Source organism: Manis pentadactyla, chromosome 4 (assembly GCF_030020395.1).
Source record: "Manis pentadactyla isolate mManPen7 chromosome 4, mManPen7.hap1, whole genome shotgun sequence".
In the NCBI taxonomy this organism is placed as follows: Eukaryota; Metazoa; Chordata; class Mammalia; order Pholidota; family Manidae; genus Manis; species Manis pentadactyla.
In genome coordinates, this window is record NC_080022.1 from 146,637,700 (window position 1) to 146,662,291 (window position 24,592).

Consider the following 24,592-nt stretch of genomic DNA (forward strand, 5'->3'; position numbering starts at 1 on the left):
GTGGTACACTGTTCTCCCCGTGATCCCCCACGCCATGTGTACTAAACATAATACCCCTCAATCCCCTTCTCCCTCCCTCCCACCCGCCCTCCCTCACCCCTCCCCTTTGGCAGCGTTCTTTCAGTTGTACTGACTTTTGTTTCTCTGCAAAAAACTAGCTTTGATTTTACTGATTTTGTCGTTTAGTTTCATTGATTTCTATTCTGTCTTTTGTATGTCCTTCTATATTTAGTTTTGAGTTTGGTTGCTTTTCTCTTACTAGATTTTAAGACGGGAGCTTAGGTTATTCATTGGAGTTTTTTTCTACTATGGTTTAGTGCCTTAATTTCTGAGTAAGAATCCTGTAAACTTGATGTTATATTTTTATTTTCACACAATTCATATTATTTTCTCTTTTCCCTTGAAATATCTTTATTGACCCATGGGTTACTTAGAAGTGTATGCAATTTCCAAACTTGAGGTTGTTTTGCTTTTGACTGTTTTGTTACTGATTTTAAGTTTATTACCCTCTTATCAGAAAATGTGTTGTATGAATTGAAATTTTTCACTTGTTAAGATTAGTTTTATGGCCCAAGGTATGATGTCACAGTGAATGTCATAATGCACACTTGAAAAGAATGCCCGTTGTGTTGTGGCCAGGTGACATACCTGAATGTCATTCGGTCCTGTTGGTTGGTGGTGTTGGTCTATGGTGGTGGTGTTCGAGTTATAGACTTTTCTCTTTTCAGTTGTATCAATTTTTCCTTCCTGTAATTTGAAGCTCTTTTGTCAGGTGAGTGTACATTTAGAATTTGATGAATGGACTCATAACATTATGTAATGTGCCTCTTTACTCCTTTAATTTTCATAGCTCTGAAGCTCTGAATATTTTGTCTGGTATTGATATAGCCTTTAGCTTTCTTTTGTTTAATATTTCACATTTCCCTTAATGGAGGTGAGATTCTCTTAGCTTTCCATCATCTGTGTCTTTGTCTCTCTCTCTCTCTCTCTCTCTCTCTCTCTCTCTCTCTCTCTCTCTCTCTCTCTCTACTTTTTTTGTATTCATTCCACAGACTTTTGCTTAGATAAAGGATTCTCTTCTGGTTTGGCAGTTCTTTTCTTTCCTCACTTTAAAGATATTATTCCACATTCTGTGGCCTCCATTGTATTTCATGAGAAATCTGTAATCATTCAAATTTTAGTTTATCTTTGGTTTTCAGCATTATGACATGTTTAGGCCTTATCAGGCCTGACTGTTTGTTACTGATTTTGAGTTTAGGCCTTCTCAGACCTAAACTCTTTGAATTTGCTCTGTTTGGGACTTGCTGAGTGTCTTGAATCTCTAAATTTATGTTTTTGTCAAATCTGTGATCTTTTCTGCTTTTAGTAAGAATTGTTTTCTCTAAAATAATTAAATTTTCTTTTCCTTTATATAACACCTGTAATGTGAAATTTAGACAAATTGATACTGTCCCACAAGTTTCTAAGGATGTATTCATTTTCTCCAATGTTTTTTTCCTCTCTTTTCTTCAGTGTAGGTAATTTCTATTGCTTTATTATCTTCAAGTTTACAGACTCTTCTATCATCTCTGTTCAGTGGTTGAGCCCATGCAATTTCTTTTAATTATATTTTTCAGTCCTAAATTTTCCCATGTGGATCTTCTCTTATAGTTTGTATTTTTCTGCTAAGAACTTGTCTTTCCAGGTTTTTCAAGAGTGCTAACCAATAGCACATTTACTATGCTTATACCAGCTGCTTTAAAGTCTTTGTATGATAATTCCAGCATGAGGCATCTCAAAATAAACATCTGTCCTTTCTTCCCCTTGATAATTTTTCACATTGTGCGGTTGTGTGTGTGTGTGTGTGTGTGTGTGTTGTTTGTTTCAGCATGTGGAGTAAAGTTTGAATTTTATTCTGGCCATTTTGAATATGATATTGTCATTTCTGAGTCATGTTTGCATCTTCTCAAGAAGGTTGATTTGTTTTATTTCTTTACTTATACTTTTAATTTTCAGTAAGTTATGATTGATATACAACCTTATGAAGGTTTCACATGAAAAACCAATGTGGTTACTACATTTACCCATATTATCAAGTCCTCACCCATACCCCCATGCAGTCGCTGTCCATCAGGGCAGCAAGATGCCACAGATCCACTATGTGCCTTCTCTGTGGTACACTGTTCTCCCCGTGATTCCCCACGCAATGTGTACTAAACATAATACCCCTCAATCCCCTTCTCCCTCCCTCCCACCCGCCCTCCCACACCCCTCCCCTTTGGCAGCGTTCTTTCAGTTGTACTGACTTTTGTTTCTCTGCAAAACACTAGCTTTGATTTTACTGATTTTGTCGTTTAGTTTCATTGATTTCTATTCTGTCTTTCGTATGTCCTTCTATATTTAGTTTTGGTTTTGTTTGCTTTTCTCTTACTAGATTTTAAGACGGGAGCTTAGATTATTCATTGGAGTTTTTTTCTACTATGGCTTAGTGCCTTAATTTCTGAGTAAGAATCCTGTAAACTTGATGTTATATTTTTATTTTCACACAATTCATATTATTTTCTCTTTTCCCTTGAAATATCTTTATTGACCCATGGGTTACTTAGAAGTGTATGCAATTTCCAAACTTGAGGTTGTTTTGCTTTTGACTGTTTTGTTACTGATTTTAAGTTTATTACCCTCTTATCAGAAAATGTTTTGTATGAATTGAAATTTCTCACTTGTTAAGATTAGTTTTATGGCCCAAGGTATGATGTCACAGTGAATGTCATAATGCACACTTGAAAAGAATGCCCGCTGTGTTGTGGCCAGGTGACATACCTGAATGTCATTCGGAACTGTTGGTTGGTGGTGTTGGTCTATGGTGGTGGTGTTCGAGTTACAGACTTTTCTCTTTTCAGTTGTATCAATTTTTCCTTCATGTAATTTGGAGCTCTTTTGTCAGGTGAGTGTACATTTAGAATTTGATCAATGGACTCATAACATTATGTAATGTCCCTCTTTACTCCTTGTAATTTCCATAGCTCTGAAGCTCTGAATATTTTGTCTGTTATTGATATAGCCTTTAGCTTTCTTTTGTTTAGTATTTCACATTTCCCTTAATGGAGGTCAGATTCTCTTAGCTTTCCATCATCTGTGTCTTTGTCTCTCTCTCTCTCTCTCTCTCTCTCTCTACTTTTTTTGTATTCATTCCACAAGACTTTTGCTTAGATAAAGGATTCTCTTCTGGGTTGGCAGTTCTTTTCTTTCCTCACTTGAAAGATATTATTCCACATTCTGTGGCCTCCATTGTATTTCATGAGAAATCTGTAGTCATTCAAATTTTAGTTTATCTTTGGTTTTCAGCATTATGACATGTTTAGGCCTTATCAGGCCTGACTGTTTGTTACTGATTTTGAGTTTAGGCCTTCTCAGACCTAAACTCTTTGAATTTGCTCTGTTTGGGACTTGCTGAGTGTCTTGAATCTCTAAATTTATGTTTTTGTCAAATCTGTGATCTTTTCTGCTTTTAGTAAGAATTGTTTTCTCTAAAATAATTAAATTTTCTTTTCCTTTATATAACACCTGTAATGTGAAATTTAGACAAATTGATACTGTCCCACAAGTTTCTAAGGATGTATTCATTTTCTCCAATGTTTTTTCCTCTCTTTTCTTCAGTGTAGGTAATTTCTATTGCTCTATTACCTTCAAGTTTACAGACTCTTCTATCATCTCTGTTCAGTGGTTGAGCCCATGCAATTTCTTTTAATTATATTTTTCAGTCCTAAATTTTCCCATGTGGATCTTCTCTTATAGTTTGTATTTTTCTGCTAAGAACTTGTCTTTCCAGGTTTTTCAAGAGTGCTAACCAATAGCACATTTACTATGCTTATACCAGCTGCTTTAAAGTCTTTGTATGATAATTCCAGCATGAGGCATCTCAAAATAAACATCTGTCCTTTCTTCCCCTTGATAATTTGTCACATTGTGTGGTTGTGTGTGTGTGTGTGTGTGTGTGTGTGTGTGTGTTGTTTGTTTCAGCATGTGGAGTAAAGTTTGAATTTTATTCTGGCCATTTTGAATATGATATTTTCATTTCTGAGTCATGTTTGCATCTTCTCAAGAAGGTTGATTTGTTTTATTTCTTTACTTATACTTTTAATTTTCAGTAAGTTATGATTGATATACAACCTTATGAAGGTTTCACATGAAAAACCAATGTGGTTACTACATTTACCCATATTATCAAGTCCTCACCCATACCCCCATGGAATCGCTTTCCCATCAGGGCAGCAAGATGCCACAGATCCACTGTGTGCCTTCTCTGTGGCACACTGTTCTCCCCGTGATCCCCCACGCCATGTGTACTAAACATAATACCCCTCAATCCCCTTCTCCCTCTCTCCCACCCGCCCTTCCACACCCCTCCCCTTTGGCAGCGTTCTTTCAGTTGTACTGACTTTTGTTTCTCTGCAGAAAACTAGCTTTAATTATACTGATTTTGTTGTTTAGATTCATTGATTTCTATTCTGTCTTTCGTATGTCCTTCTATATTCAGTTTTGGTTTTGTTTGCTTTTCTCTGACTAGATTTTAAGACGGGAGCTTAGGTTATTCATTGGAGTTTTTTTCTACTATGGTTTAGTGCCTTAATTTCTGAGTAAGAATCCTGTAAACTTGATGTTATATTTTTATTTTCACACAATTCATATTATTTTCTCTTTTCCCTTGAAATATCTTTATTGACCCATGGGTTACTTAGAAGTGTATGCAATTTCCAAACTTGAGGTTGTTTTGCTTTTGACTGTTTTGTTACTGATTTTAAGTTTATTACCCTCTTATCAGAAAACGTTTTGTATGAATTGAAATTTTTCACTTGTTAAGATTAGTTTTATGGCCCAAGGTATGATGTCACAGTGAATGTCATAATGCACACTTGAAAAGAATGCCCGTTGTGTTGTGGCCAGATGGCATACCTGAATGTCATTCGGTCCTGTTGGTTGGTGGTGTTGGTCTATGGTGGTGGTGTTCGAGTTACAGACTTTTCTCTTTTCAGTTGTATCAATTTTTCCTTCCTGTAATTTGAAGCTCTTTTGTCAGGTGAGTGTACATTTAGAATTTGATGAATGGACTCATAACATTATGTAATGTCCCTCTTTACTCCTTGTAATTTTCATAGCTCTGAAGCTCTGAATATTTTGTCTGGTATTAATATAGCCTTTAGCTTTCTTTTGTTTAATATTTCACATTTCCCTTAATGGAGGTCAGATTCTCTTAGCTTTCCATCATCTGTGTCTTTCTCTCTCTCTCTCTCTCTCTACTTTTTTTGCATTCATTCCACAAGACTTTTGCTTAGATAAAGGATTCTCTTCTGGGTTGGCAGTTCTTTTCCTTCCTCACTTTAAAGATATTATTCCACATTCTGTGGCCTCCATTGTATTTCATGAGAAATCTGTAATCATTCAAATTTTAGTTTATCTTTGGTTTTCAGCATTATGACATGTTTAGGCCTTATCAGGCCTGACTGTTTGTTACTGATTTTGAGTTTAGGCCTTCTCAGACCTAAACTCTTTGAATTTGCTCTGTTTGGGACTTGCTGAGTGTCTTGAATCTCTAAATTTATGTTTTTGTCAAATCTGTGATCTTTTCTGCTTTTAGTAAGAATTGTTTTCTCTAAAATAATTAAATTTTCTTTTCCTTTATATAACACGTGTAATGTGAAATTTAGACAAATTGATACTCTCCCACAAGTTTCTAAGGATGTATTCATTTTCTCCAATGTTTTTTCCTCTCTTTTCTTCAGTGTAGGTAATTTCTATTGCTTTATTATCTTCAAGTTCATAGTCTCTTCTATCATCTCTGTTCAGTGGTTGAGCCCATGCAATTTCTTTTAATTATATTTTTCAGTCCTATATTTTCCCATGTGGATCTTCTCTTATAGTTTGTATTTTTCTGCTAAGAACTTGTCTTTCCAGGTTTTTCAAGAGTGCTAACCAATAGCACATTTACTATGCTTATAACAGCTGCTTTAAAGTCTTTGTATGATAATTCCAGCATGAGGCATCTCAAAATAAACATCTGTCCTTTCTTCCCCTTGATAATTTGTCACATTGTGCGGTTGTGTGTGTGTGTGTGTGTGTGTGTGTTGTTTGTTTCAGCATGTGGAGTAAAGTTTGAATTTTATTCTGGCCATTTTGAATATGATATTGTCATTTCTGAGTCATGTTTGCATCTTCTCAAGAATGTTGATTTGTTTTATTTCTTGACTTACTTACTTTTAATTTTCAGTAAGGTATGATTGATATACAACCTTATGAAGGTTTCACATGAAAAACCAATGTGGTTACTACATTTACCCATATTATCAAGTCCTCACCCATACCCCCATGCAGTCGCTGTCCATCAGGGCAGCAAGATGCCACAGATCCACTATGTGCCTTCTCTGTGGTACACTGTTCTCCCCGTGATCCCCCACGCCATGTGTACTAAACATAATACCCCTCAATCCCCTTCTCCCTCCCTCCCACCCGCCCTCCCACACCCCTCCCCTTTGGCAGCGTTCTTTCAGTTGTACTGACTTTTGTTTCTCTTCAAAAAACTAGCTTTGATTTTACTGATTTTGTCGTTTAGTTTATTGATTTCTATTCTGTCTTTCGTTTGTCCTTCTATATTTAGTTTTGGTTTTGTTTGCTTTTCTCTTACTAGATTTTAAGACGGGAGCTTAGATTATTCATTGGAGTTTTTTTCTACTATGGCTTAGTGCCTTAATTTCTGAGTAAGAATCCTGTAAACTTGATGTTATATTTTTATTTTCACACAATTCATATTATTTTCTCTTTTCCCTTGAAATATCTTTATTGACCCATGGGTTACTTAGAAGTGTATGCAATTTCCAAACTTGAGGTTGTTTTGCTTTTGACTGTTTTGTTACTGATTTTAAGTTTATTACCCTCTTATCAGAAAATGTGTTGTATGAATTGAAATTTTTCACTTGTTAAGATTAGTTTTATGGCCCAAGGTATGATGTCACAGTGAATGTCATAATGCACACTTGAAAAGAATGCCCGTTGTGTTGTGGCCAGGTGACATACCTGAATGTCATTCGGTCCTGTTGGTTGGTGGTGTTGGTCTATGGTGGTGGTGTTCGAGTTATAGACTTTTCTCTTTTCAGTTGTATCAATTTTTCCTTCCTGTAATTTGAAGCTCTTTTGTCAGGTGAGTGTACATTTAGAATTTGATGAATGGACTCATAACATTATGTAATGTCCCTCTTTACTCCTTGTAATTTTCATAGCTCTGAAGCTCTGAATATTTTGTCTGGTATTAATATAGCCTTTAGCTTTCTTTTGTTTAATATTTCACATTTCCCTTAATGGAGGTCAGATTCTCTTAGCTTTACATCATCTGTGTCTTTCTCTCTCTCTCTCTCTCTCTCTCTACTTTTTTTGCATTCATTCCACAAGACTTTTGCTTAGATAAAGGATTCTCTTCTGGGTTGGCAGTTCTTTTCTTTCCTCACTTGAAAGATATTATTCCACATTCTGTGGCCTCCATTGTATTTCATGAGAATTCTGTAATCATTCAAATTTTAGTTTGTCTTTGGTTTTCAGCATTATGACATGTTTAGGCCTTATCAGGCCGGACTGTTTGTTACTGATTTTGAGTTTAGGCCTTCTCAGACCTAAACTCTTTGAATTTGCTCTGTTTGGGACTTGCTGAGTGTCTTGAATCTCTCAATTTATGTTTTTGTCAAATCTGTGATCTTTTCTGCTGCTAGTAAGAATTGTTTTCTCTAAAATAATTAAATTTTCTTTTCCTTTATATAACACGTATAATGTGAAATTTAAACAAATTGATTCTGTCCCACAAGTTTCTAAGCATGTATTCATTTTCTCCAATGTTTTTTCCTCCCTTTTCTTCAGTGTAGGTAATTTCTATTGCTTTATTATCTTCAAGTTTACAGACTCTTCTATCATCTCTGCTCAGTGGTTGAGCCCATGCATTTTCTTTTAATTATATTTTTCCTAATTTTTTCCATGTGGATCTTCTCTTATAGTTTGTATTTTTCTGCTAAGAACTTGTCTTTCCAGGTTTTTCAAGAGTGCTAACCAATAGCACATTTACTATGCTTATAACAGCTGCTTTAAAGTCTTTGTATGATAATTCCAGCATGAGGCATCTCAAAATAAACATCTGTCCTTTCTTCCCCTTGATAATTTGTCACATTGTGCGGTTGTGTGTGTGTGTGTGTGTGTGTGTGTGTGTGTGTGTGTGTGTTGTTTGTTTCAGCATGTGGAGTAAAGTTTGAATTTTATTCTGGCCATTTTGAATATGATATTGTCATTTCTGAGTCATGTTTGCATCTTCTCAAGAAGGTTGATTTGTTTTATTTCTTTACTTACTTACTTTTAATTTTAAGTGAGGTATGATTGATATACAATCTCATGAAGGTTTCACATGAAAAACCAATGTGGTTACTACATTTACCCATATTATCAAGTCCTCACCCATACCCCCATGCAGTCGCTGTCCATCAGGGCCGCAAGATGCCACAGATCCACTATGTGCCTTCTCTGTGGTACACTGTTCTCCCCGTGATCCCCCACGCCATGTGTGCTAAACATAATACCCCTCTGTCCCCTTCTCCCTTCCCCCCACACCCCTCTGCTTCGGTAACCACTAGTTCCTTCTTGGACTCTCTGATTCTGCTACTATTTTTTTCCTTCTGTTTTGCTTCACTGTTATCCTCCACAAATGAGGGAAATCATTTTTCATTTGTCTTTCTCCGCCTGGCTTATTTCACTTAGCATAATGTCTTCCATCTCCATCCATGTTGCCTAAATGGTACGATTCATTTCTTATGGCTAAGTAGTATTGCATTGTATATATGTACCACATCTTCTTTATCCATTCATCTACGGATGGACACTTAGGTTGCTTCAATATCCTCGGTATTGTAAAAAAGTGCTGCGATAAACTTAGGGGTGCATATGTCTTTTTCAATCTGAGAACTTGCATTCTTCGGGTAAACTCCAAGGAGTGGATTCCCGGGTCAAATGGTATTTCTATTTTTAGTTTTTTGAAGAACCTCCATATTGCTTTCCATAATGGTTGAACTAGCTTTCATTCAACCAGCAGTGTACGAGGGCTCCCCTTTCTCTGCATCCTCACCAGCATTTATTTTTCTTAGTATTTTCAATGCTAGCCATTCTTACTGGTGTTAGTCCAATCATGATTTGTTTGTTTTAGATGACATGTTCTGTCTCACTTTCTGTATGTGGTGCTTCTAATACTAGTTCTGTTTTCAAAACTTTCCGAGCTCTTTGCATTTGCCCTGTGCTATGTCTCTCAGTGATAGCCTAGGACTTAGGCAGTAGTATATGTCATCCATTATTAGTTCTCTTTCTCATAGTCTTTGCTATACTTTCAGAGTCTATTTTCAACAAACACAAGTTGTTATTTGTATTACTTCATACCCAGAATGGGGTTGTCTTTTCCAGTTGTTTTCTTCTCCATGATTTCCTCCATAATCTTCAGTTTCCAGTGGCCTTTTCCCAGTTACTTTGATCAGAAAGACACAGACGCGTTTAGACTTCTGCCTTGTACAGCTCCCCCATAACTGGGACTGTTCTTGCTTAAAGTGCAGAAGGAAGAGAGAAAATGAGAAAAAACACAATGACAGTTCCCCTCATCCTTTGTGAATGACAGAGACCCTGTTTCCTAGCTTTCCTGGCCTGAGAGTGAGGTTTTTCTCACAGGGCTGTTCTGTTCCTTTGGCACTGCATGTCTGTGGCTCAGAAAAAAAGAAAAGGGGAAAAACGGCATATTTCCTCACAACCTGAAGATCACAGGGTCCCCTTTGGGACAGAAGAGCAGGATTCCTTTTAAGGGTTTTCTTGTCATCAGCACTATCAAAATAGTTACTCAGGCAACTCTTTGGTCAAAGCCAGGAGATAGAGGAAAGCGGAATCAGAAAACTCATGACTACACCCATTATATTTCAGGTTTTGACTTCTCTGTCCAATTGTTTATATTACCTGCTTATGGAATATTGATATCCTTTGGCCATTTATATATTGTTGGATTCGGTACTTTGTGAATGATTTGAATGATATGTATATATAGTTGAGGAATATTAACCCTTAATGTGGATGTTTCTGTTGTTGTGTTTGACTCAAATTTTTTGACATAGAAATTTTTTAATGAGTTAGTCTTTTGTGGATTAAAAAAATTTGCTAAAAGGTGTTTGGATAGTCTCCTAATCAGAGTTTGTGTTGTAGTTTTAAAAACATTCTATTTTATTTTTCTCAAATTTGAGCAAAATTTCTTAAATTTCTTTTAAGGGGCTGTAGGAAGAAGAATTAAGTAATCATTTAGTCCAACAAATATCTGTATATTAACTGTAAGAGGTAGTGTGTAGGATGTACAAAGGTAATGCAAAGATGAATGAGTCACACTGTGCCTACTTGTCTAGAGCAGAGGGATACTTGTGGTGTAGTAAATGCTGAAGGATGTTTTGGAGCATGAAGGGACAGTGACCAGCTCGTCCTACTGAAATTAAAACTTCACAAACATTACCTTTAATCTAAATTTTGAAAGATTTTGAATGGGAGTTTCTTAGGCACATAGAAAAGAGGATGCAAATCATTCAGGTACTTACAAATTTTTATGTAAAATAATGCTTGTAATAAAGGTACTATAATTTGATAATTCAGAGTTCTTAAATAAGCTCTTAAGTAACATAGAAGGCTTTTTGTTTGTCACAGGTATATTAATCGAATAGTAAGAGTTTATATAGAATTTATTTCAGTCTCCTCATTTTAGAAGTGATAAGTTAAGTGACTTTCCTGTGGTCACATATTCTTGGAAGAATTGTAATTGAAGCTCTGTTCCAGGGAACTAACTTCCAGAGCAGAGAGATTGGTAAAAGTGTAGAATATGGGGCAGCTTTGAAAATATGTTAGAAAAGGAATACAAACTAATGATTTGAGTTTTTACTGCAATGTAGTATTAATTTAGGGAGGAGCAAAAGATATGTAAATGTGTTTTATGTAGTTAGAAGTTTAATAGCAAGCATTATAATTGGTTCAGTTGACTTCACTAAAAATGAGACAGACTTAAGAATTTTTCTTTAGTTTAAAAAATTTCTGAAATTTAAAAAAATTTTAAACATTTAAAAATTTAAAAAATATGCTTTGGACATGGAAAAAACTGGCTAGAGCTTTATTTTCCCTTATGAGTTTAATGAAATCAATTTTGGAGTTTTTCATTTTAATTGGTACATTTAAGGAGGTCATGATAACTAACATTTAATGTACTGCTCGTTGTTCCTGAGTACTAGTCTGTACTTAACATTTATCAATTCATTTAACCCTCACAGCTACCCTAGGAGGTAGGTTATTTCTTTCATTTTATAGATTTGGAAAATGAGGCTACCCAAATTCATAGCTGGTAAATAATTGTTGCCAGAATTCCTATGTAAGCAGTGTCATTCTAGAACCAGGTTCTGAAGCCTCTCATTTATGGCAGTCATTTTTTAAATTTGGTAATCTGATATAAAGGAACTGCTATCAGAACCACCAGGAATTCTGTAGTGTATCTACTTATGTAAGGAAGCAGATTTGATGAGGCCATATTTTAATGTGAATCAGGTTATGAAGGAAACAGTTATCTGTCTATGTTAAATTCATTATTTTCTCGCATTTCAGTTTTCTTAGGAATGTCTGTGTTAAAGTTGATTAAACACTGCCATGTGGTATCTGAAAGGAAAAGAAATCTTACTGATTTAATTTACCAAATTAAATCTATTGCCTTATTTTCTTGCATTTGAAGGTCATTAATAGGTGGGAATCTTCCTGTTGTCAGAAACATATTATGGGTACATTTTGAGTTGTTGGGCATGTTTTTAATGGTCTTCCTACTATATTTACCTCTTTTGCTGATGAGCTTATTGCATCAGAGTTAGATAAATCTTTAAGTACTGATACAGAAAGCCTTCCAGGACATAAAGATTTATCTAAGTTTTAGAAGTGTATGTATAGTATGTACTTACATACTATGTATAGTGGGAATCTTTTTTTTTTTAAAGCAGCGTAGGTGATTGTGATGATGAGCCGGGTTTAAGACTCCTGCCCTAGTAGGCAACACTTCTTTTCAGTGAAATTCCACGTCTAAGATAATTTTATATATGTAGTCAGAAAATGATGTTATACTAATTATTCTTAGCAACTTTTGATTTTCCTTTTTTCTTTTCTTATTTCTCTACAATAGTTTATGCCAAAGTGGCTTCATTCATATGGATGAACCAAGGATTGGGATAGCGCTATACCATTAGAATCAGACAGCTGATTGCCCAGCAGGATGCCGTCGACTATCCCAACAGAGGGCCTGAAGGACCCTGAAACTGCAGAACTCTTCTTCAAAGAAGATCCAGAGAAGCTCTTCACAGATCTCAGAGAAGTTGGCCATGGGAGCTTTGGAGCAGTGTACTCTGTAAGTGTTAAAGGCTTAATGTCAGTGACCAGCGTTTATTTAATATCCAGTCCTGGAAGAGCAAAAATCTGTAATACAAAGAGATATAGGCAATAGTCTATTTTACAGTCACTTGCATTAGGTGTATATGAAAAGATCATTTTATTTATTGAGCTTCTTAGATTATTGAAAAAAATGGGAAAGATATTCTGCTTTAATTTCCATGTTGTTTACACTACTTTAGCAGTTTTATGACTTACATTGCTATTGATTCAAATATTGCAAAATACTGACTTACGTAAAGTCCCGTACACACATTTCATTATTATTCATTCATTATTTCTTCCTATTAAGACTGCTTTTTTGCCCTCAGCAACAAGTTTTGTATAGATGTTTAATATTTTCGTAGTATTACAGATTTAGCTTTTTTAGTTTTAATGGGTACCTTAAGAATAAAACAACAATTTGAAATATTATTTCCTTAGAGAAAATGTGTTCCAAATTTGTAACAATTTGAACTTTTTATTTATTTCCCATTTGTAAATTAGAGGTAAAAATAAGGTAGTAGAAATCCCCTCTGTAATCTTCCTACCCAAGGAGAGCTGCTGTTAAAATTTAGATAAACATCCTTCAGAATATTTTTGTGTACACATGCTTTATGTGTGTGTGTGGTGTAGGTTATGTTTGTTGATTTCTGAGTTGGACACAGAATAAGGGAAGAGGCACTCAGAAACAGGTATTTCATAAACAACCTTTTTTCTGTGCTACAGTTTTGTCTGAATGTACACTTCTCCTGTTGTTCTCCTTAATACTAATGTGGAGAAATATAGAATAATAAAGGAAAAAAATATACAGACTCTTAGAAATGGGCCCAATAAGAGAACCCTGTTGAAAAAATCCCTGTCATGTAGCCCTTCAATGTGTGTCAGTAGTGTTTTTAAATTGACTTACTTTATTAAGTATATTTTGTATACAGTAAATACAGATATATTAAATGTATAGGTCGATGAAATTAGACAAGTTATATGCCATACAACAACAATTCAAGATACAGAATAGTGATACTGTGGGTACTAGAAAGAAGTAGATAGAGGACACAATGATAACTTGTTTTACCTCTTTTGATAATAAATATTCTATATAGTTAAAAGTTAAAATTAAGTCATTATGTATGGGGGGAGTCATGAAAAGGTAAGCAGGAACTATGAATCCAACTGTATTTGGGCTATAACCACATTGGAGTAAAAACCAAAACTAATATGAGTAACTTTCATACATAGTATTTTAACTTTATACCCTCTGTCTCCTTGGGAAGAGGAAACTGCAAGAAAATCTTGAACTCTTCTCAGTAAATTTGTTTCATATTGGTATGGGTGTGACAGTTCTGAAACTGTGTGATTCAAGATTGAGCAGTGAGTAATTTTGATGTCATTTGGAGTCAGATCCTAACTGAAAGAATGATAGAAATAGGAAATTGGCAAAAGTAAGGAAGAACCATGTGGGACTAGACAGGTATTGGATAGGAATTTGTGGCATTAATATGAACTAATTGTATGACATATATATTTCCTAGCTCTCTCTTCTGTAAGATTCTAGTTGCATTGATATCCCAGTAGCAACAAGCACACTTAGCACTCAGATCTTGAATTCCTCACTACATGGATCAAGAGCTCTTGGAGTAATGGTTAATTCTATTGTGGGGACAAGGATCATTAAAGATAAGCTCTAGAATATCTTGTACCAGAAGGTTAAAAAGTGCTTTAAAAAAAAGGGGGCCCTTTCAAGAGGATGCTAGAACCAGCTTGAAGGTGCTCCCACTGGCCAGATCTGGAACAATTTGAGCATCAACATAAACATCTATTGATTATAACCCATTGAATAAAATAGGAATTCCTAATTTCCATGATAGATGAAGGATGGATAGATAGTTGGAAAGGGAGGGCTTTTCTTTATAATAGAATGCTGACTGATACATGTGAAGGGAATGGTAGAGTTGGGAAAAACCAGCATTTTGAAGATTGCAGCAATCATTGCAAAGATTGTTTTGGGTAGAATCTTCAGTGGTTGCTAAACCTCGGGGGAAAGTTTGATGAGCAGGATATTTATATAGTTTAAAAGTATCTCTGCACGGATTGCTTGTTAGATACAAAGTAGGAAACGGGTATAACTATATACATTGGAAAGAAACAGTCAAATACCTTGAGTTGGTGATGAAAATTAGTAACCAGTGATGAACAGACATTGTATGTGTCCAGATATGATACCCTGAAAAGGACACAATATAACTCATGTAGTATTTCAGCCAGAGATGTGTAACCAGAATCTAATCTTGGAAAAGCTTCAGACAAACACAAATTTAGTAAGGTAAGTGCTGCTGTGTAGTCTCAGCAACTGCCAGTGTTATAAAAGACAAGGAAGGGTTGAGCAAATTGTTCCAGATTAGAGGAGATGTATAAAACATGATGAGTAAGCACAATTTGTAATCCTGAAGGGAGAGAGAAACATGACTGTGGACATTAAATATTTTTCTGTGGGTTTTTTTTGTGTGTGTGTGTGTGTGATAGGCAAAAGTAATCTCATCTTAATCTGATTTAATTTTAATGTAATCTAATGAGTTTGGATTTTAATAAATTACCATGACTTTAATGTACTGTTTTAAAGTAAGACTAGATTTGCAGATTTTGCAATAATAGTAAAGTTTTACCCTATAATCTTCACCCAAATCCTTTAAAGTTTACAAGTTTCATAACCACAGCACCTTAATCAAAACTAAGAAATCAACATTGATACACGGATACTATTAACTAAACTACATACTTTATTCAGATTTTCCCAGTCTGTGTGCTCTTTTCTGTTCTGGAATCTACTCCAGGATACTACACTGCATTCAGTATACCCACTTTTGAACTTTATCTTGTGCTAATTAGAAAGGTAGCTCTTTAGCAAAACAATGAAATTGGACCCTTACCTCTTACCATATATGAACATTAAATTGTACCAAAGACCTAAATATAACAGTTACAACTATAAAACTCTTAGGGTAAAACTGCATGACCTTGGTTTTGTCAAAGGATTCTCAGAAATGACAATAAAAGCATGAACAAAAGAAAAACATAGGTATTGGATTTGATCAAAATGTAAAACTTCTATGCTTCAAAACAGTGCAAAGACAACCAACAGAATAAGAGAAATTATTTGAAATCATATGTCTGCTAAGGGACTTGTGTCTAGAACATATAAAGAACTCTTACAACTCAATAATAAAAAGGCAACCCAATTTTTAAATGTGCAAAGGATCTGAATTGACATTTCTCCAAAGATGTACAAATGACCAAAAAGCACATGAAATGATGCTCAACATTCACTTGTCACAAGTCTTGAAAAATTATACTAAGTGAAAGAAGCCAGTCACAAAAGACTGTATATTATATGGTTCCAAAGTGTACAGAATGGGCAAATCTCCAGAGACACAGAAAGTAGGTTAGTTGTTCCTTAGGGCTGAAGGGGTGAGGAAAAGGGATAAGAGAGTGATAGCTAAAGGGTGTGGGGTTTTGTTTCTTTTTTTTTTAATTGGGAAAAAATTTGAGGTAAGATACACATAATATAAAATTTACCATTTTAATCATTTTTAAATGAAACAATTTGGAGCTTCTTTTTGAGGTAATGAACGTTCTAAAATTGTAGTTATCAGTAAATTGCATGTATCTGTCATATCAATCAGTATTGCCCTGTATCTGTCAGTGTACTAAAAGCTATAGAATTACACACATTCAAATGGGTGAAATGTGTGGTATGTAAATTGTATCTCATTAAAACTGTTAGAAAAGAATATAGCTGGTTAGACCTATTGACTAAAATCAAGGGGCTCACAAATAGATGAGTAGAGAACATTTTGGAAAAATAAATTCATATTCAAGATTTTATGCGGATAGATCCACCTCAGCCATTATGGTAAGTGGTGCATGTTTTCATTAACCAGTCTGCCAGTAATTGAAATTGGAATGTCATTAGTTGTTCCCAGAACCCACTTAAAAATATATATATATATTTTAAGGAACTCTATTTAGGTGTAATTGACATATGTGCTTGTGTAATTTTTTAACAGTTTTTTTGAGATTTAAATTCCATACTCTAAGTCCACCAATTTTAAGTGTGCATTGCATAGATTTTTAGTAAGTTAGAATTTTGTAGCTATCACCATAATCTAATTTTAAATTTAAAACATTTTATCTTTGGGAATTCATTAAAGACTGAATTGAAGATGAATTCTCCCACAGATGACTAGAGATGATTAACCCTTTTTACTGAACTCATTTGAAATATTTTGCAGCTATCCTCTTGTGCCCTCTTTATATATAATCTTTTTTTTTTAAACATGTAATGAGAACTTGGCTCTTAGTTTCTAAAGAGTTAACTTTTATGTTTCTGTTATGCTTTTATTTTTTTATCAAAATTTCCAGAACAGTGGTAAATACTAATTGTGGTAGCATTTTAGCTGTCTTGTCTTAATTCTAGTTAATAGTTTATCATGTTGAGGAATTACCTTTCCCGTGTGGGTTTTCTAAGAGTTTGGTCTTCCCTGCATTGAATACATTTGGAGTTGGGCCTTTTCGGCATTTTCAGCATTTATTGAGCTTTACATATATAAGTATATATTTTTCCCCTTTGATTTGTAAAAACATATGGCAAATTCTGAAATGTTTTCCTGTATCAAAATTTTGCATTTCTGTGGTAATGTATTTTTCCAAGTGAAATATTGTTTTAATGCCCTGTAATATTTCATTTTAAAATTTTATTTTGAGTTCCCTTGTCTAAATTTATAAGTCAAATTGGTACCTAAGTTTCTATTTTGTGCTGCTGGTGAGGGTTTAGTTGCTGGGTTAGACTGCCTCCATAAAATTAATGGGATAGCTTTCCTTTTTTCTCCCCTTTTATCCTGGGAAGTTCCCTGGTGAAACTTTTCCACTCACAACTATTTTAAAGACAATTAGTATTCTTTTCAGTCTGCCACCACTGTTTTACTCAAATGTTCTTCTCTAGATCAATTTTAGTAGTTCTTTCCTAGAGAATTGTCCATTTCATTGAAATTTTGAAGTTTATAGGCCTAGCATAGACTTGTATGTACTAGTCATTTTTTTGTTTGTTGACAGTTCTATTCAACTTTCTATATTTTTCCTCTCAACTAGCTCATTCAAAGATGAACATTCATTATTTTTATTTCTAAAGTACCAGCTCCTTGATAATTTGATGTTTTTTGTATCTATTGAGTTATTTTTTAATGTTCTTTAAAAGCAGTTTTGATATCTTTTTTGACATGGTAGTTTATAAATACTTTTATTCTCCGAGAAATGATTTCCCAGATTTAATCTGATAATTTTTACAATGCTCTTCTGTCTTTTTTAGGCACGAGATGTGCGCACCAATGAAGTGGTGGCTATCAAGAAATTATCTTATACTGGAATGCAGTCTACGAAGGTAGGTGAAATATATGTGTTTGTATTGGCATGTTAAAGAACCCATACCGTTTTAAATTGGGGATAGGTGGGAATTTTTTCAAAAAATGTTGAAAAATATACAAATATTAAGTGTATATCTCAGTGAATTTTCTTCCACAGACTCAGTGTGCCCATTTAAATTGTACCTAGAGCTGTAAACATTCCTGACATTCTAGAAACCTCCCAACTGTGTCCCTTACTTTTAATTGTTTTAGATATGTGCTGCTGACACGAGTTTAATTTTTTAAATTGTTGTTTAGCAGTTTATTCTATAGTAGAGGGATTATCATGTCTAAGAAAGTAAACTAGAATAAGGTACATTTGACAGTAAGTATACTGGATATAAATTTTTAATGGTAGAGAAATTATCTAATGGCTGTTTCAAATAATCATCAGGCAGCATATATCTAGTCTGAAAAATAAGGCAGTGGTAATAATCTGAAAAATAAAATGATTGATACTGTATTGCATGTACTTTTGTTCTTCAGTATTCTGATTAGTTCTTAATTGCATAAGTTTATAAAATGTCTACTTCCTAAGTGTTATCTGTTTCTTGAATTCTTCAAAAATTTAATTATTTTTAATTGTGGTAAAGTACACAAAACAAATTTACCATCTTAATCACTTTAAGTGTAAGTTCAGTGGCGTTAAGGACATTCACATTGCTGTGCAACCAACACCACCATCCATCTGCAGAACTCTTTCACTTTGCAAAAGTGATATTCTACCCCCATCAAACAATAACTCCTCATTCCCTCTCCCCGCAGCCCCTGGAAATCACCTTTCTACTTTCTGTCTCTCTGAATTTGACTCCTTTAGGTATCTCATGTAATTGAAATTATGCACTATTTGTCCTTTTGTGACGGCTTGTTTCACTTACTATAGTGCACTCAAAGTTCATCCATGTTGTTGTGTGTGTTTGTGCCTGTGTGTGTCTGTGTCTGTGTAAAAACACCACATTTTGTCCATCCATCATCTGTAAACGGACCCTTAGTTGCTTCTGCCCCTTGGTCATTGTGAATAATGCTGCTGTGAGCATAGGTACACAAATATTTCTTTGAGTCCCTGCTTTTACTTAATATCTCAGGGTATTGCTGGATCAGTCTTTAATTTTTAAAGGTTTTGGTTTTGTATATTTCTGGAATCCCTATTTTGTGGTCAATCTTGTTTTTTGTGATAATCACACTTATGGGGTTGATAACACTGTTGTGATTGATCACTGTTCCTTTATGTTGATACCTAAAAAAACTCTTAATAATTTCTAAAACCCCTTTAAAAAGTCCATTTTTTTACAAGTTTACTGTAATTTTATTTGCCATTCCATAGCATAACTTTAAAACTAGCTTTCCTAGCCAACTTGTGTTGGAGTCTGTTTAATTAGTCACACCTAGAACAAAAAGTTTCACCTAGGGCAGCATCTTCTCTCATCTAATATTGTATCCTTCCTGGAAGTGTTTTTTACATTGAAGAATACATGTTTTAATTTTGTTTTGTTTTGTTTTGAGAGTTTGCCTCCCAGATCATTCAAATTTGAAATGTAAAGCCCATGAAACACTTTTTAAACTTAGCATCTTCCAGCTTACACATTTTACACTGTGAATATCTTCTGCTCTATTTTGTTGAGGGCTTATGAAATAACATAGGAGATATAGGATCTTAAATTCTAGTACAAAACATTTCTTAAAGTTCTGTATTCTAGTTCCCCTACCTTTAGAAATAGGATACAAGTGAGTGGTAAAGCTTGGAAAAGCTGAAACAAGAACAAAATACAGATTCCAAGTTCCCATCCCACATCTACTAAGCTTCTAGAGTCTCTGGGTATGGGCCCAAGTACCTGTATTTTCAGAGTTCCCTGATTGCTTCTTAGAAGTAACTATAGTTAGGATATGGCCTAAGTTTCTGAAGTTGTCATAGAGCAGCTTTAATTGCTGAAGGTTCATCTGTTATTTACTAGTAGGCATCAATGGGAAGGCTGTTCGTAAAATCCTGTAGGAAAATGTTTTCATGCTGCTTGGTTTTTCTGGGAACTTCCCTCTGTTATAACCTAAGTGTTCACTAGCATTTTAGAATATGTGCAAGGAATTTAGGTAATTACTTGATTTGAGTTTAAACAGCAGGAAAAACTTAACATTTGGTAGACAATATAAGCCAAAAACACAAAAGCTGAACTTAAGGTATGTAAATTATGCAACAATAAAGCTGCACCAAAGAAGGGAGAGGTTGAACTTTTGAAGAAAAACCACTAAATATAGTATATAGTTTTCAACAGGCTTAGTGTGTGGTTGTAAAATTTTGATAAGACTCATTGGTAATAAATTTTATGAGAATAAAAATATGTCCTACCTGGAATGAATTTTATGTAATTGAGTTGTAAACTATACGGATGTAAGTTCTTTAAAATGTATTAGTTTGACATTTAAATATTACAAATGAAACAAAGTTGTATGTTCTTATTAACATATTGATCTAATAATTACTTTTTTACTTGTATAGCTTTCTAAGGAAAAGGAACTGTTCCTAATTATTTCCTGTATTCTTTTTTTCTCCCCATAGAAATGGCAGGACATTATTAAGGAAGTCAGGTTTCTACAAATATTAAAACATCCCAACATTATAGAATACAAAGGCTGCTATTTAAGTGAGCACACAGCATGGGTAGGTATCTGTTCTCCCCTTGCTGTAATTTTAGTAGATTTAGTTTATAATTAATTCAAAAATGTCTCAAAATAGTTGTGTAAAGCCATGCACAAGCACCTTGAAATGTTAGTTCATACCGAGAAAGGAGGAGCAGCTTTTCCTGGAACTCTTGGGCAGTAGGAGATAATAGAACTTTTGCCAGTTTACTTCAGAGATTCACCTGATCATTACGTGCATGGGAAAATGTTCTGATGTATGTTAGCGGTATCATTCTTCAAATGCTTTATCAGACATTTGTTGAGAACAATCCTATCACTCAAGGATGAAAATCAGCATATATTTTTGACATAAATGTATTGTAAACTATTTAACCACAAGGATCTTGTGTGGAATATTGGTGGTGAATCCTGAAGGAATCTGAACTGATTGTGATTCTTTGGCTGAATGATCCTAAAGGTAGAAAATTGAGACATTTTATTGTAGAAAATGGAAATTAATTTTGCCCCATTGTTAAAACTAAGATAAGGTAGTAATCTTAGAACAGTATAGGCATAGTAATTATGTCTTTTAAGAGGAACGATAAATTTTCTTTCAACAGGAATGACCTTTTACTTTTAATAAGCTATTGCTGATTATCATTTTAATATACTGAACTTAGATTTAGATTTGTAATGTTTGGTTTAATTTAGTGGTGATGGTACTCCAAAATTTGAGGCTGTGGTTAAAGAAAAAACAGTGGCCGACAGGGTAGACTGCCTCCCTGTCTTTCAGGTTTCTCCATCTGTAAAACAAGGATGATAATAGGGTCTACTTCCAAATGTGGTTATGAGGATTAAATTAGTTAATATATATAAAATACCTTGCACATAAGAGGTGCTCTGTGTTGGCTTTATAGGAAAGATTTAAACTGTAACCTAAACTTTGTATATATAGTACCAGAGGATAATTTTCTGTTTCCTAACAATACCAGTATTGCTACTATAGGTTAATATTAATAGAATATGTATATTCCTTTATAGCTTTGGTTGGTAATTATGTGAAACACACATCTGCAAGCAGTTCTATGTTGGCATTATAAAAGATTAATGTAGTATTGGCTTAACTTCATGTATGCATTTAACAAGTTCCAAAAATGTGTAATTAAAGGTAATTGATAACTAGAGTTTGTTACTTCAAAGTGTCTTCTCGATCTCCTTGGTGAATTTGTTTTATCTCATATAGAATCTTTTAGTTTTAATAGTGTATTTTAATGTTTTTATCATTTTTTCCCATGTAGCTTGTAATGGAATATTGTATAAGATCTGTTTCAGATTTCCTGAAAGGTAAGTTTCCTTTATTTATTAAGAAAAGAGAAATATTAGTATAATAAAATGAGAATTTGTGCAGTAAGAGATTTTTTTAATAATGTTAAAACTCTTCAGGAAGAGTGAAAACCTTTGTCTTTTCTAGAGTCTCAGCGTGGTGTGCACTGTCCTCATTAAATATTATGTTTCAGCATACAGATGAGTTTTCGTTCATTATGATTTAACAGGCATTTTTCTGCATTCTTTATCATTAAATTTGATTTGTTCCTTCTGTTCAGAATGAAGATATGTAGGAATATAAAAAGGGAAAGCTTCTCTTTCATTGTTTTTATAATCACAAAATAATTGTTAAATGTTGTTTGTTAACTTTGAGGAAAATTGCCTGTGAACTATAACAAATAGGCACAACTGCACACTTGTTATAAAGTTAAACTGCCTTGTTTTATTATCTTGGAAAGCAAAAAGTTCCTTCTTGCTAAATGTTAGTTTTTAAAGATTTCCCCATATATTAGATATGTGTATATATATTTTTAAATAGAAATGTTCTATAGAATAATCATTTTTAAATGAATTCTTATTTTAAGTTCACAAAAAGCCATTACAAGAAATGGAAATAGCAGCAATTACACATGGTGCTCTCCAGGGCTTAGCCTACTTACATTCTCATGCCATGATCCATAGGTAAGTACTTTAAAAATGATCATATGTCAATAAGCAAATGGCTTATTGAATTTATCAGACCTAGAATTTATTAATCCTGAAAGCTTTATTTGTTTTAGGTAAATAAAAGTATTCTGGAGTTTTACAAACTCATATTTTTTTTTAGGTTATCCATGTCTTAAAAAGAATATACTAATTTATTTGATCTCTTTGTTGAGGATAATTTTTATCTTTTTCTACACATGCTGCCAGGCTGTGTGAAGTATGTGCACTTTATAGATTTGTGATAGAAATTTAATTATAGAATAATTTAATTTGTGAAGCGGAAAAGACGATTGGGATGATGTATTCTTACTTTTTTCATTTTACAGATGAAGAAACTGATGCCCCAATTTGTGACTAACTTCCCAAAGCTTACAAGCAAGATGGATTAGACTAGAACTAACCTAGATAGATCTTTTGTCCTCCTAGTGACTCATAATGCCAGATTTGATTCCATGACAGAGACAAGTGAAAGCTACTTAAGACTCTATGCTTTTGAGATAATCCTTGATAATCCTTGATAGTGAATAGTAATTTAAAGATTAAACCATCATAAACTACATTTTTAGCATTGGTATTGGTTTTCCCTGGTTTTAGAAGGAAGCTAGCATTTTTAAAATTATCTATGAGAACTAGACAATACATAGTAAACTTATATAGTAGAGTCATTGCAAATTAATGGGTTATCAGTTTTTTAGATGAGAATACTAAGGTCCAAGAGAAATCCACATGCATAGTAAGTAAGAGAATCGAAGAGTTGGAAGTAAAACCTAAGGTCTTCTCAACTTCAAAGAACCAACCATTTGTTAACAAAATCAAATGGAAGAAAATAGATTGACTTACTATTATATCCATTATAGTACTATGTAGTATGAATTGACAAGTGCTTAGAAATTTATTTTTTTTGAATGTATGGTACCCATTGGGCGTATAATTCCATTATAATTTTCTTAGTTCACTTGTACATTGTTGATTTAGAAAGAGCTTAAAAGTAAATTTGGGATCATTGATATTACCTTATCCATGTGTTTCAGTTTTCATTTCATATTTAGGTAGGAGAACTATGCTAAAGTTTGGAATGATATGAGTAATTAAAAAAAACAAATTTAGGGAATGAGGTTCTTTTTTTTCCATTTTAATGTTAAGGGTATACTCAGAAATCTTACAGTTACATAAGAATTTTCAGCTGAATTTTTAAAACCATTATTTGTACCAATGAACAGGAACTCAAATATAGAGTATGTGCTATTAATTACCTAATTTTTTCTTCTGTTTCTACTGCTATTTTATCTTCTCTTTTAGAAAATTGTTACTATATACTTACAGAAATTCTGTGTATCTCACTTCTTAATTTGGATCTTAATTCTCATTATCTCATACTGAGAGATTATCAAAGGCCTTCATTATTCTGATTTCTCCTTCTGTGTTTTATAAAATTTTATATGATTTTTATCATTTTCAGTATAATCTTATGATGGAAAGACAAATAATTTTCTGTGTTCTTTAAACCCAGAGATATCAAAGCAGCAAATATCCTTCTGACAGAACAAGGCCAGGTGAAACTTGCTGACTTTGGATTGGCTTCCATGGCCTCTCGTGCCAGTTCTTTTGTGGGAACGCCGAATTGGTAAGAATAGTCCTGTCTGGTATTGATCCCCATAATTGAAATAGGCAGTGTGTGGTTATACTTTTTTCAGATGCTTTATCTTTTTTCTTGGAAATACAGTGCTGCTTTAGACATTATTCTAAGCACTACAGTTAGTTTCAGATATAGATTTGGAGTGCTGCCCTTGTATCTCCTATTGTTTCATTAGTCCCCCCAATGTTTCTTTCCTCTTATCATCTACATCATGTATTGGGTGTAGGAGTGAAAACATTTAAATATTTAAGAAGGGAGAGGATAGAAGTGCTAAATGGAAATTTTCTTTAGATTTATACTTACTGTGTGTCAGTATCTCTGAATAAGAGTATCTGAAGACTGGTAGCTAATTACAAATATAAAAAAATTTTTTTATTCTGGAGAATTT

At 33.8% G+C, this 24,592-nt stretch overlaps 1 protein-coding gene across 1 annotated transcript in view; it reads left to right on the plus strand.

Annotated features, from left to right (window-relative positions):
* Positions 1–12,266: 12,266 nt before the first annotated feature.
* The window catches only part of LOC130683238 (serine/threonine-protein kinase TAO1-like), a 57,935-nt gene continuing 45,609 nt past the window's right edge, over positions 12,267–24,592 (plus strand). Inside the window, 6 exon segments of the mRNA XM_057499499.1 lie at positions 12,267–12,448; positions 17,831–17,902; positions 20,476–20,577; positions 21,836–21,881; positions 22,448–22,544; positions 24,079–24,192. Coding sequence (XP_057355482.1) covers positions 12,317–12,448; positions 17,831–17,902; positions 20,476–20,577; positions 21,836–21,881; positions 22,448–22,544; positions 24,079–24,192 — 563 coding nt within the window. The 5' untranslated portion in view covers positions 12,267–12,316.